This window comes from Grammomys surdaster, unplaced genomic scaffold (genome assembly GCF_004785775.1).
Source record: "Grammomys surdaster isolate TR1022 unplaced genomic scaffold, NIH_TR_1.0 165, whole genome shotgun sequence".
NCBI lineage: Eukaryota > Metazoa > Chordata > Mammalia > Rodentia > Muridae > Grammomys > Grammomys surdaster.
The window spans coordinates 8,730,635-8,745,287 of record NW_021604613.1 but is presented as its reverse complement, the minus strand read 5'-3'; the positions used below and the strand labels follow the sequence as shown (position 1 = coordinate 8,745,287).

Sequence of the window (14,653 nt, the reverse complement as noted above, 5' to 3'; positions counted from 1 at the left end):
TCCTGAGGGTGAGGAATTGAATCCTAAACTTCTGTTAGTTTTTAAAGGATAAGCATAGTTGATAAAGCTGTCCTGATAGAGTTTTAAGAAATGAACCTTGTTTACTATGTGATCACATACTAGAATGCAGGTGCTTTTTAGGCCAGATGCTCTGTAGGACAGTAGAATGACTAGAATACAGGCATACGCTTTCAAAGCAAATACCTGCTAAATACACATACAGTAAGTTGTCCTATATAGACTAGACTAGAATGGCTTAGTCTGTGTAAGGATAGTATTCAGGATTCTTTATATTATGTCTCATCTTTCATAACTTAATTCCTTATCTGTTAAGTTTTTGTTATTTGTATTACTTGTGTGGGGCTGATTCTTGCCTCATATAGGTAGGTCTTTCGATATTCTGCCCAGGCTCTTTCTTTTTATAAGATTTATTCATTTAATGTATATAAGTACACTGTAGCTGTCTTCAGACACACCGGAAGAGGGCATCAGATCTCATTACAGATGGTTGTGAGCCACCATGTGGTTGCTGGGAATTGAACTCAGGACCTCTGGAAGAACAGTCAGTGTTTTTAACTGCTGAGCCATCTCTCCAGCCCCAGGCTCTTGAGTAGCAGAGATTACATGTATGCAGAACTCAGACCTGGTGTGTAGACTTTAACAGCTGAAAAAACATATGGAGAACAGTTTTAAAGAAAAGGTGGTAGATTGCCACTGCGGTCATGATTTTTAAAAATCCATTTTAGTGTAATTACTAGCTTTTTATCTCTCTTAGATATCAGCATCTCTTAACCTAAAATCAGGATAGGCAGTTGGTTCTGAGAATGATGATATTCTAGCGAGTCCATTAATAATATAATGCTGAATTACAAACTAGGAGGTGGGTTAGTTACATTCATTTTCACTGTGATCAAATACCTGAAGGAGACAACTTACGGAGGAGTTTATTTTTGCTTATGGTTGAGCTGGGTACCATCCGTCATGGCAGGAAGGTGAGGCAGTTGATGGAGCAGATCTTGCAGCTGGTAGGACCCCTCGCATCTCAGTAAATTGGGAAGCACAGCTGGGATCAGAACTGGGACTATAACCCCCAGTGGCTTCCCCACACCATCCCACTTCTTTCTGGTAGGCCTCACCTCCTAAAGATTCCACTTCCTCTCAAAATGGCATAGTTAGCTGGAAAACAAGTGTTCAAAAACATAAGCCTATGGGGAATGGTTCATACTCATACCATAGCAGGAGGTCAAGATTATATTGAGAAAAATACTTGTCAAAATGCAGATCATCCATTTAAGTGAGTAGGAGATTGTTTTCTTTAATGTCTATAGATGTGTTAGATTAAATTAAAATGGTTCCTGTAGACTCATATATTTGAATACTTAGTTCCAAGTTGGTAGGTCTGTTTGGGAAGGATTTGTAGAGATTGCTTTGTTAGAGGAGATACGTCATGGGGTAGACTTCAAGATTTCAAAAGCCCACACCATTTCCACTTAGACTTTCTGCCTGGGCTTGGATGGAGATGTGAGCTCTCAGTTACTCTCCAGCATCATGCCTGCCTGCCTGTTGCCATGATGGTCATGCCATGAGCGTCATGGACTCTAACCCTCTGGAGCCATGAACCCCAAATTAAGTGCTTTCTTCTATAAGTTGCCTTGGTCACTTTTGTCACAGCAGTAGAAGAGTAACTAAGCAGTGAGTATTAATTACCATAAAATAATATGTGAATTAAAATTTTTGCTTTGTAATTTTTATTGTAATACTTTTAAGCCTATATAAAAATAGGAAGAAAAATTATATTTCATGACATCACTTTTGCTTCTGTAGAAATTGGAATAAACGTCTCAGGTGGTGGTGCTTTTTTTAATAACCAAAGCTAAATGTAGGATGCTTTGTTTAAAAATATTAGAGCCAGCCAGGCGGTGGTAGCACACGCCTTTAATCCCAGCACTTGGGAGGCAGAGGCAGGCGGATTTCTGAGTTCGAGGCCAGCCTGGTCTATAGAGTGAGTTCCAGGACAGCCAGGGCTACACAGAGAAACCCTGTCTCGAAAAACCAAAAAAAAAAAAGAAAATAATAATAATACTAAAAATAAAAAAATAAAAAAATATTAGAGCCGTTCTTCCTGTAGCATCTGATTCTGTGCTGATGAGGTATTGGGTTTGAGACTAAACACATTCCTCGTAATACAGAAGTTATGTCCTGGTAGTAAATGAAAATGCAGACAATAAAGTAAAAAGCTGAGTATAGGCAGACTTTTTAAATTGAAGGCATTCATTTTTAATTCTTTTTACCTTCCTGGCTATGGGTGTTTTATGTGTAACTAAAGTGTGGACATTATGAAACTGAAAGTTAACAGTTAGAACTATTCAGATGATAGGTTCTGCAAGTGCCCTGAGGGCAGTCTCATGCTGCTGCTCAAGGTTAGCTGCTTACCTAGGCCATCCAAGTTACTGGTCTACTTTTGGCCTATCCTTGACCTGTGTGTCTTTTAAGAACGTTTCTTAGTGCATGTTTCTTAGTCATAAACTGCTACTATGTTTTTCTTGATCCTAACCATCAATGAGTCCATATATTTTTCTGTAAACATTATCATATATAACAGGAAAGTATTGGAAATGCTTGTTTTATATCATTGTTTTCTGTTATTAACCAACAGGATACAAATAGTTGGATTTTTGGCTGCATAAACAGCACTTCCATGTGGTAAGCTTTGAAGCGATTGTTCATTCATTTTTTTTCTTTCATTTCATTTTCTCTTTTTTTGTGTATGTTGTGATCTTTTATTTACTTATGTTGTTTTTCTTATTTTTATTGGATATTTTATTTATTTACATTTCAGATGTCATCCCCTTTCCCCATTTCCCCTCCCTAAAAACCCCCTATCCAACCCCCCTCCTCCTTTTTGCTTTTATACCATTTTAATTACATGCAAGTATTAAGGTCAGTTCTTGGTTGAGGGACTAACAATACAACAGATGCAAATAGTCAAGGAACAAGCAAGACAATAAACACAAATAGTCAAAGAACAAGCAAGGCATTAAACAAAATTCCTTGAACACTCCCATGATCACTGTTTCTAAGGATTTATCAGGATGACCAAAATATCTGAGCCTACTTCCCTGTCGTAGCCCAAAGCCATTTTCATGTCTGAAGCCTACTTCCTTGTTCTAGCCTAAAATTTAGATTCCTGTCTGAAATTACTTCTTGTTCTAACCTAAGATTTAGATTCCTGCCTGAAATTACTTCTTTGTTCTGGCCTAATGTCAGATTCCTGCCTGAAGCCCACTTCCTTGTCCTTGGCCAATGTCAGATTCCTGCCAAGCAGCCCCAAAGGCTCTTCACCTCTCCTCCTTTTTAATTTCATAAACAAGACTCAGCCTGTCTTAAGCTGACAAGAATGCCTTCCTTACCCGTTGTGGAATATGCATTATCAAAAGCAATGTATTTATGTCTTAGGTTGGTAAGGCTCTGTGCAGAATCTTACCCATCCTTGGCTTGCCAGCCAGAGTTAATTTAATAACTCTGTCTGGGGGTCCATTTTCAGGTTCAAGCCATGTACTTTGGATGCCAACATGTTGATGTTGTTAAAGACAAGCTTTAACACGATAGGCAGGAATAAAAGTATTCCCAGGACAAAATGGGCTAGCATAATCAAGCTATGTATCTTGAAGCTTGACCAAAATAGAAATACTGACCTCAGGCCATGGGTAATTTTATCAGCAGTATCTGCCACATCAATGCTCAGCAGAGCAGCATTCTTTAAATTTATAACTTACTATGCAAAGTTAAAACATCCAGAGAGGTGTTAGAATACGCCAAATACACTGCAAATGTCTTTAAACTTTTTCCTAATTATAATGACTACCACTGTAAATTTTAGAACTATCATGAATCCAATGGTATTTGGCATGACACTCAAGATGGCTTCTTACTCTTAAACTCTGAACCTCCTTCCAATAATTTGAATTGGATAAAGAGTATCAATTAGTTGTTCCAAATACTTACCTAAATCCTCTTGTATATTCAACACGTTAGTAACATTTTTTGCTAAATGATTAACAAAAGTAGCTGTCTTAACTTCTTGTGTCAAAGCAATTGCAGAAACAGTAGTGCTAGCAATTAATGTAATTAAAACTGTTATACCAGCAATAATCAAGCTCACTACCCTCCTGATTCTGCTTAAAGCCTGACTCACTTCTTCCAGTACTTGCAAGATTTTTTTCAAAAGACCAAGGTTCTGAGATACTCAGAGCAATAAAACAAAAGCTGGTTGATAGAGCTCTGTAACTGACATGCCAGATTTCAACACACTAACACAATTAGAAAATGTACAATCAATGCAACTTACATTAAATACTGTAGTAGAAACAAACGTAATTTTAACTTGACAATTAAAAGAGCCTTAACACATGTAGTAACACTTGTTTGAGATCCAGATGCCCCAACTTTATCTCTTGAAAACATAACATCATAGAGAACTGCAGCTAACTTCCAAATATGTCTCTGAAAATGTCCAGAATCAGACTTCCAAATGAAGGCTGTTATTTCCAATATTGGATTGATTTCTAGACCAGTACATGATTGAGTCTGAATAACTGGTCACATTTAAGAAAAATACAAGAGTCATTATATCTTCTTTTTTTGATTCTCTATTTCACAAGGTCTAAAAACTTGAGGCAAGGCACAAATGCTTAGAAATTAAACTTTCAGAATAGTTATATGCGTATGTATACATATATATTCACACACATGCATGCATACATGTGTACATACATATGTGTGCACACATATGCACATACACATACAATAGTTTTTTCTGTTTTGATTTTTGAGATAAGGTCCCATTCTCTAGCCCAAGCTATTCTGGAATTTACTGTGTAGCTTTGACTAGTCTGGAACTCACACTGTTATTCTGCATCAGCCTCCCCAGTATTGAAATTACAGACATGAACCACAACAAATAGCCAGAAATGCTTTGTATGCTCATATATGTATTATGCTGCTGTTTCAGATTGTAATTTTTATATTTTAAATTTTAATTATTGTATGTGTATGTATTGGGCATATATGAGCATGTATGGGTGGATACACCTGTGTTTGAGTGCATTCATGTGCTCTGTGTGTGTTTGCATGTGTGTGTGAGTGCATCATGCATGTGTATATGTGTGCATGCATGAGTACACTTGCGATGGCATATGTGTGAAGTTCAAAGGACAGCTGGTGGGAGTTTTTTTCCCCGGGTTCAGGTTGTCAGGCTTGCACTAGAAGTGCTTTTTCCAACTGACTCATTTCACCGGTTCTGGTATTGTTTCTTAAATGAAAACACGAGGAAATTTATACACTAGTAATTTTCTTTTTTTTTTTTTATTGGATGATTTATTTACATTTCCTATGTTGTCCCCTTACCCCATCCCCCACCACCCCCTCGGAACCCCCAATCCCCTCGCCCCTCCTCCTTCTTCTCTGTGGATGTAACCTCTATCAACCCCCTCCCACTCCCATCTCCCCACCCTCAAAATTCCCACCCCCTGGGGCATCCAGCCTTCATGAGGTCAAGGTTCTCTTCTTCCACCTATGCCCAGCAGGGCCCTCCACTTTTACATATTCAGCTGAAGCCCTGGATCCCCCCCTAAGTGCTCCCAGGCTGGTGGTTTAGACCCTGGGAGCTGTGGTTGGTTGGTATTGTTGCTCTCCTCATGGTGCCATAAATCCTTTCAGCTCCTTCATTCTTCACTCTAACTCCTCTATTGAGAACCCCATGATCAGTTCAATGGCTAGTTGTGAGCATCTGCCTCTGAATATGTCTGACTCTTGAAGGCCTCTGAGGAGATATCCATATCAGACTCTTATCAGCATGCACTTCCTGTCTTCCACATCAGCATCTACATTTGGTGATTGCACATGGGATAGATACTCAGGTGGAGTGGTCTTGAGATGGCCCCTCCTTCAGTTTCTGTCCCTCACTTTGTCTCCATATTTGCTCCCTTGAGTATTTTGTTGCTCCTTCTAAGAAGGACCGAATCACCCTCACTTGGTCTTCCTTCTTTATGGGCTTCATGTGGCCTGTGAGTTGCATCTTGGGCATTTCAAGGTTCTAGGCTAATATCCAATAATCAGTGAGTGAATACCATGTGTGTTCTTTTGTGATTGGCTTACCTCACTCAGGATGATAATTTCTAGTTCCATCCATTTACCTAGGAATCTCTCGAATTCATTGTTTTTAATAGCTGAGTAATACTCCATTGTGTAAATATACCACATTTTTTGAATCCATTCCTCAGTTGAAGGACATCTGGGTTCTTTCCAGCTCCTGGCTATTATAAATAAGGCTGCTATGAACATAGTTGAGCATATGTCCTTGTTATATGTTCGAGCATCTTCTGGGTATATGCCTAGGAGTGGTATAGGTGGATCCTCGGGTAATGCTATGTCCAATTTTCTGAGGAACCGCCAGACTGATTTCCAAAGTGGTTGCACCATCTTGCAGTCCCACCAACAATGGAGGAGTGTTCCTCTTTCTCCACACCCTCGCCAGCATCTACTATCACCTGAGTTTTTAATCTTAGCCATTCTGACTGGTGTGAGATGGAATCTCAGGGTTGTTTTGATTTGCATTTCCCTGACGACTAAGGATGCTGAACATTTCTTTAGATGCTTCTCGGCCATTCGAGTTTCTTCTGTTGAAAATTCTTTGTTAAGCTCTATACCCCATTTTTTAATAGGGCAATTTGGTTGTCTGGAGTCTAATTTCTTGAGTTATTTGTATATATTGGATATTAGCCCTCTATCAGATGAAGGATTGGTAAAGATCTTTTCCCAATTTGTTGGTTGTCGTTTTGTCCTATTGACAGTGTCCTTTGCCTTACAGAAACTTTGCAATTTTATGAAGTCCCATTTGTCAATTCTCGATCTTAGAGCATATGCCATTGGAGTTCTGTTCAGGAACTTTTCCCCTGTGCCCAAGTATTCGAGGCTTTTCCCCACCTTCTCTTCTATTAGTTTCAGTGTATCTGGTTTTATGTGGAGGTCCTTTATCCACTTAGACTTGAGCTTTGTACAAGGGGATAAGAATGGATCAATTTTCATTCTTCTACATGTTGTCCTCCAGTTGAACCAGCACCATTTGTTGAAAATGCTGTCCTTTTTCCACTGGACAGTTTTAGCTCCTTTGTCAAAGATCAAGTGACCATAGGAGTGTGGGTTCATTTCTGGGTCTTCAATTCCATTCCATTGATCTTCCTGCCTGTTTCTGTACCAATACCAGGTAGTTTTTATCACTATTGCTCTGTAGTACAGCTTGAGGTCAGGGATGGTGATTCCTCCAGAAGTTCTTTTATTGTTGAGAATAGTTTTCGCTATCCTGGGTTTTTTGTTATTCCATATGAATTTGAGAATTTCCTTTTCTAACTCTGTGAAGAATTGAGTTGGGATTTTAATGGGGATTGCATTGAATCTGTAGATTGCTTTTGGCAAGATGGCCATTTTTATTATATTAATCCTGCCAATCCATGAGCATGGGAGATCTTTCCATCTTCTGAGATCTTCTTCAATTTCTTTCTTCAGAGACTTGAAGTTCTTGTCATACAGGTCTTTCACTTGCTTGGTTAGATTCACACCAAGGTATTTTATATTATTTGCAACTATTGTGAAGGGTGTCATTTCCCTAATTTCTTTTTCAGTCTGTTTATCTTTCATGTAGAGGAAGGCTACTGATTTGTTTGAGTTGATTTTATAACCAGCCACTTTGCTGAAGTTGTTTATCAGGTTTAGGAGTTCTCTGGTGGAAGTTTGGGGGTCACTTAAGTATACTATCATATCATCTGCAAATAGCGATATTTTGACTTCTTCCTTTCCTATTTGTATCCCTTTGACTTCTTTTTGCTGTCTAATTGCTCTGGCTAAGACTTCCAGTACTATATTGAATAGGTAGGGGGAGAGTGGGCAACCTTGTCTAGTCCCTGATCTTAGTGGGATTGCTTCAAGTTTCTCTCCATTTAGCTTGATGTTGGCTACTGGTTTGCTGTAAATTGCTTTTACTATGTTTAGGTAGGGGCCTTGAATTCCTGATCTTTCCAAGACTTTTATCATGAAGGGATGTTGAATTTTGTCAAATGCTTTCTCAGCATCTAGTGAGATGATCATGTGGTTTTTTTCTTTAAGTTTGTTTATATAGTGGATTACATTGATGGATTTCCGAATATTGAACCATCCCTGCATTCCTGGGATTAAAACCTACTTGATCATGATGGATGATTGTTTTGATGTGTTCTTGGATTCGGTTTGCTAGAATTTTATTGAGTATTTTTGCATCGATGTTCATAAGGGAGATTGGTCTGAAGTTCTCTTTCTTTGTCGGGTCCTTGTGGGGTTTGGGTATGAGTGTAATTGTAGCTTCATAGAACGAATTGGGTAGTGTTCCTTCTGTCTCTATTTTGTGGAATAGTTTGAAGAGAATTGGTATTAGGTCTTCCTTGAAGGTCTGATAGAATTCAGCACTAAAACCATCTGGTCCTGGGCTTTTTTTAGTGGGGAGGCTTTTGATGACTGCTGCTATTTCCTGAGGGGTTATGGGACTATTTAGATGGTTTATCTGCTCCTGGTTTAACTTCGGTACCTGGTATCTGTCTAGGAAATTGTCCATTTCATCCAGGTTTTCCAGTTTTGTTGAGTATAGGCCTTTGTAGTAGGATCTGATGATTTTTTGAATTTCTTCAGTTTCTGTTGTTATGTCTCCCTTTTCAGTTCTGATTTTATTAATTTGGATACTGTCTCTGTGCCCTCTGGTTAATCTGGCTAAGGGTTTATCTATCTTGTTGATTTTCTCAAAGAACCAACTCCTGGTTTTATTGATATTTTATATTGTTCTTTCTGTTTCTATTTGGTTGATTTCAGCCCTGAGTTTGATTATTTCCTGCCTTCTACTCCTCCTGGGTGTATTTGCTTCTTTTTGTTCTAGAGCTTTTAGTTGTGCAGTCAGCTTGTTAGTGTGTGCTCTTTCCAGTTTCTTTTTGTAGGCACTTAGAGCTATGAGCTTTCCTCTTAGCACTGCCTTCATGGAGTCCCACAAGTTTTGGTATGATGTGTCCTCATTTTCATTGAATTCTAAAAAGTCTTTTATTTCTTTCTTTATTTCTTCCTTGACCAAGTCATCATTGAGTAGAGAGTTGTTCAGTTTCCATGTGCACGTGGGTTTTCCATTGGTTTTGTCATTATTAAAGACCAGTCTTAGTCCGTGGTGATCTGATAAGATGCAAGGGATTATTTCAATCTTTTTGTATCTGTAGAGGCTTGTTTTGTGACCAATTATATGGTCTATTTTGGAGAAGGTACCATGAGGTGCTGAGAAAAAGGTATATTCTTTTGTTTTAGGGTGAAATGTTCTATAGATGTCTGTTAAGTCCATTTGGTTCATAACTTCTGTTAATTTCAAAGTGTCTCTGTTTAGTTTCTGTTTCCATGATCTGTCCATTGCTGACAGTGGGGTGTTGAAATCCCCCACTATTATTGTGTGAGGTGTAATGTGTGTTTTGAGCTTTAGTAAAGTTTCTTTTATGTATGTAGGTGCCCTTGCATTTGGAGCATAGATGTTCAGAATTGAGAGTTCACCTTGGTAGATTTTTCCTTTGATGAGTATGAAATGTCCTTCCTTATCTTTTTTGATTAATTTTGGATGAAAGTTGATTTTATTTGATATTAGAATGGCTACTCCAGCTTGTTTCTTGGGACCATTGGCTTGAAAAATTGTCTTCCACCCTTTTATTCTGAGGTAGTGTCTGTCTTTGTCACTGAGGTGCGTTTCTTGTATGCAGCAAAATTCTGGGTCTTGTTTGTGTATCCAGTCTGATAGTCTGCGTCTTTTTATTGGAGAAATGAGACCATTGATGTTAAGAGATATTAAGGAAAAATGATTGTTGCTTCCTGTTATTTTTGTTATTAGAGGTAAAGTTATGTTTGTATCTTCTTTTGGGGTTGTTGGAAGATTACTTACTTGCTTTTTCTAGGTTGTAGTTTCCCTCCTTGTGTTGGCATTTTCCAGCAATTATCCTTTGAAGTGCTGGGTTTGTGGGAAGATATTGTGCAAATTTGGTTTTGTCATGGAATATCTTGGTTTCACCATCTATAGTGATTGAGAGTTTTGCTGGGTATAGTAATCTGGGCTGGCAATTGTGTTCTCTTAGGGTCTGTATGATGTCAGTCCAGGCTCTTCTGGCTTTTATAGTCTCTGGTGAGAAGTCTGGTGTAATTCTTATAGGTCTGCCTTTATAAGTTACTTGACCTTTTTCCCTTACTGCTTTTAGTATTTTTTCTTTGTTTTGTGCATCCGATGTTTTGATTATTATGTGACGGGAGGTATTTCTTTTCTGGTCTAGTCTATTTGGTGTTCTGTAGGCTTCTTGTATGTTTATGGGCATCTTGTTCTTTAGGTTAGGGAAGTTTTCCTCAATAATTTTGTTGAAGATATTTACTGGCCCTTTAAGTTGGGAATCTTCATTCTCATCTATACCTATTATCCTTAGGTTTGGTCTTCTCATTGTGTCCTGGATTTCCTGGATGTTTTGAGTTAGGAGTTTTTTGCATTTTGCATTTTCTTTGACAACTGTGTCAATATTTTCCACCGTATCTTCTGCATTTGAGATTCTCTCTTCTATCTCTTGTATTCGGTTGGTGATGCTTGCGTCTGTGACTCCTGATCTCTTTCTTAGGTTTTCTATCTCCATGGTTGTCTCCCTTTGAACTTTCTTTATTGTTTCTATTTCTAGTTTCAGATCCTGAATGTTTTTGTTTAATTCCTTCTTTGTGTTTTCTTCCATTTCTTTAAGGGATTTCTGTGATTCCTCTTTAAGGGCTTCTATCTGTTTACTTGTACTCTCCTGTATTTCTTTAAGGGAGTTACTTAATTCCTTCTTATACTCCTCTATCATCATCATGAGAAGTGATTTCAATTCTGAATCCTGCTTTTCAGGTGTGATGGGGTGTTCAGGGCTTGCTATATTGGGAGAACTGGGCACTGATGATGCCAAGAAACTTTGGTTTCCGTTGCTTATGTTCTTGCGCTTGCCTTTCGCCATCTGATTAACTCTAGTGGTACCTGCCCTCACTGTGTAAAACTGGAGTCTGTATTTCCAGTTATCTTGTTTATTGCAGAGCTCCTCAGAGTCCAGAGGTCTCTGTGGTCTTATGCTCCTAATCTCCTGGGTGGAAGAACTCCTGGGACTCAGGCCACCTCTTGGATCTGGAAATCCTTCTGCTCTGAGTGCAGTGGGTCCTCGATGACTCAGGATTCAGTTTTTCCACAGGACAGAAGCAGACCAACTCTGTGTCTGCTCCAGCCCAAAGGACCAGGCAAGGGCGGAAGGGAAGTGGAATTCCAGAGGGGCGGGGTTTGGGTAGCTGCTGTGCCCTGAATGTCCCTGGCTCCCTGATGTATCTCTGGGGCTTAGGGAGTGAGATGGAGTTCTTACCAGCTGCTCTGAGTGCAGTGGCTCCTGGATGACTCAGGATTCAGTTTCTCAACAGGACAGGAGCAGACCGACTCTGTGTCTGCTCCAGCCCAGAGGACCAGGCAGGGGCAGAAGGGAAGTGGAATTCCAGAGGGGCGGGGTTTGGGTAGCTGCTGTGCCCTGGATGTCCCTGGCTCCCCGATGTATCTCTGGGGTTTAGGGAGTGAGATGACACTAGTAATTTTTTAAATATCTAACTAACTGCTTGTTAAGAAAAACCTCCAATGGCTTATGCTCTAAGATCAAGAATTGACAAATGGGACCTCATAAAATTGCAAAGCTTCTGTAAAGCAAAGGACACTGTCAATAGGACAAAACAGCAACCAACAAATTGGGAAAAGATCTTTACCAATCCTACATCTGATAGAGGGCTAATATCCAATATATACAAAGAACTCAAGAAATTAGACTCCAGACAACCAAATAACCCTATTAAAAAATGGGGTATAGAGCTAAACAAAGAATTCTCAACTGAGAAAACTCTAATGGCCAAGAAGCACCTAAAGAAATGTTCAATATCCTTAGTCATTAGGAAAATGCAAATCAAAACAACCCTGAGATTCTACCTCACACCAGTCAGAATGGCTAAGATCAAAAACTCAGGTGATAGTAGATGCTGGTGAGGATGTGGAGAAAGAGGAACACTCCTCCATTGTTGATGGGATTGCAAGCTGGGACAACCACTCTGGAAGTCAGTCTGGCGGTTCCTCACAAGATTGGACATAGCATTACCTGAGGCTCCAGCTATACCACTCCTGGGCATATACCCAGAAGATGCTCCAACATATAACAAGGACATATGCTCCACTATGTTCATAGCAGTCTTATTTTTAATAGCCAGAAGCTTGAAAGAGCCCAAATGTCCTTCAACAGAGGAATGGATACAGAAAATGTTGTTCATTTAAACAATGGAATATTACTCAGCTATTAAAAACAATGAATTCAAGAAATTTTTAGGCAAATGGATGGAACTAGAAAATATCATCCTGAGTGAGGTAACAAAAGAACACACATGGTATATACTCACTGATAATTGGATATTAGCCCAAAAGCTCACAATATCCAAGATACAACTCACAGACAACATGAAACTCATGAAAAAGAACAAAGTGGTCCTTCTTAGAAGGAGTAACAGAATACTCATGGAAACAAATACGGAGACAAAGTGTGGGACAGGAGGGGCCGTCTGGAGACTGCTCCACCTGGGTATCCATCCCTTGTGCAGTTACCAAAGGTAGATGCTGATGTGGATGCCAGGAAGTGCATGCTGACAGGAGCCTGATATAGCTGTCTCCTAAGAGGTCTGCCAGAGCCTGATATATACAGAGGCAGATGCTCACAGCTAACCATTGAACTGATCATGGGCTTCCCAATAGAGGAGTGAGAGACAAAACTGAAGGAGCTGAAAGGGTTTGTGGCCCCATGAGGAGAGCAACAATATCAACCAAACAGAGCTCCCAGGGTCTAAACCACTAGCCTGGGAGCACATAGGGAGGGACCCATGGCTCCAGCTCTATATGTAGGGGAGGATGACAGTGTCAGGCATAGGTGGTAGAGGAAGTCCTTGGTCTAGTGAAGGCTGGATGCCCCATGTGGGGGAATTCATAGGTGGGGAGGTGGGAGTGGGAGGGGGTGGGGGCATATCCTCATAGAAGCAGGAGGAGGGGGGATGGGATAGGGAGTTCCTGGGTGGGGGGAGGGGAAATGGGATAACATCTGAAATGTATTTAAAAGAAAAAAAGAATTCATGTTCTTTCACCAACCAAAATAAAAAAAGAAAAAACAATATATATATATATATTTTTTTTCTTCACCAAGGGAACTGTGTGGACTTACAATTTGTGGACTTACACACTAGACTTCATAGTCATTGTAACTGCAGTCTCTCATCTACAGGGCTGCAGATGTTGTCTTTTTATTCTAAAGCTTATTTGCAAATTATAATGCTTGAACATTTGTCCTCTAATTATATCTTCATATTTATTTCAAAGCCGGCAAGGGGTTGATTTATCATGGAAAGCTGAACTGTTGCCAACAATTAAGGTAAACAATAACTAGAATTTTATATTTAGATAAAAAAATCAGCTGATAGGACTGTGCTCTTTTAAAGAGTCTTAAAAGTATTTGTTTAGAAATATATTTTGGGAGTATTTTCTTTAGAAATGTATTTGATGAGGAATAGCAAACAGCTGAATTTTGTTTAACTTTCAGAGATTAAAAACTGTAAGTTGACAACTTTCTGAATCTGTCACAGCATCATGCTGAAAGAGCCAGATAGACTTTTTAACGCAGTTTGAGAATATGCATAAATGTATGTATTAAACTAAACCTGGTTACTATATTCTATTGAGAATTCATTTTGGGAGGAAGGAATCTGCAGTACACTGTGAGACACTGCGTAACTTTCTAGATTGTATCACATGGTGGTTAAGCAGTCGGGTAACTCTTGTGGCTAGTTCTGCAGAGTGGCAAATCATAGCACAGATTTATTTAGTAATTGTTAGTGATTTCCTTAAGCAACTCCACTAAGTTAGCAAGTTGGATTTTTTTAAGATTTATTTATTTATTTTATGTATGTGTGAGTACACTGTAGCTGTCTTCAGACACACCAGAAGAGGGCATCGGATCCCATTACAGATGGTTGTGAGCCACCGTGTGGTTGCTGGGAACTGAACTCAGGACCTCTGGAAGATCAGTGTTCTTAACCTCTGAGCCATCTCTCCGGTCTCACAAGTCTTTTTTTTAAAAAAGATTAATTTGTATATTCCCAAAATCTATTGTGGGAAACACAAAATACATCTATAATTTGATGAAAATATCTGTTCTAATTTTTGAATTATGTTATTATATTTTACAATATCATCTAGGCTTTGTGGTTTCAGTCTTTAAGTAAATCAGTACTTCAAAATTAAATATATTTTCTAATGAACTTAGACTTGAAAGGGAAGATTTCTGGCTAATCTCAGTCCTCTTCAATTAATATCAAATAAATTATTTTTTCTCACTAATACTAATTTCTTTATTGAGGTGGCAGTAGTGTGGATTAAATTCATATTCTCTATATCACTGAATCATATCGTCAACCTTTGATTTTTTTTATTCTTGAGATGGGGGTGACCTCACTAAGTATGAATGTTGCCTTTGAATTCCCT

At 39.0% G+C, this 14,653-nt stretch overlaps 1 protein-coding gene across 2 annotated transcripts in view; it reads left to right on the top strand.

Annotated features, from left to right (window-relative positions):
- Pgap1 (post-GPI attachment to proteins 1) overlaps positions 1 to 14,653 on the top strand; it is an 80,712-nt gene that overhangs the window by 28,134 nt on the left and 37,925 nt on the right. For both annotated transcript variants that reach the window (XM_028765586.1, XM_028765587.1), the window contains exons 11-12: positions 2,657 to 2,703; positions 13,493 to 13,544. In XM_028765586.1, the coding sequence (XP_028621419.1) occupies positions 2,657 to 2,703; positions 13,493 to 13,544 (99 nt within the window). The remainder of the gene's footprint in view (positions 1 to 2,656; positions 2,704 to 13,492; positions 13,545 to 14,653) is intronic.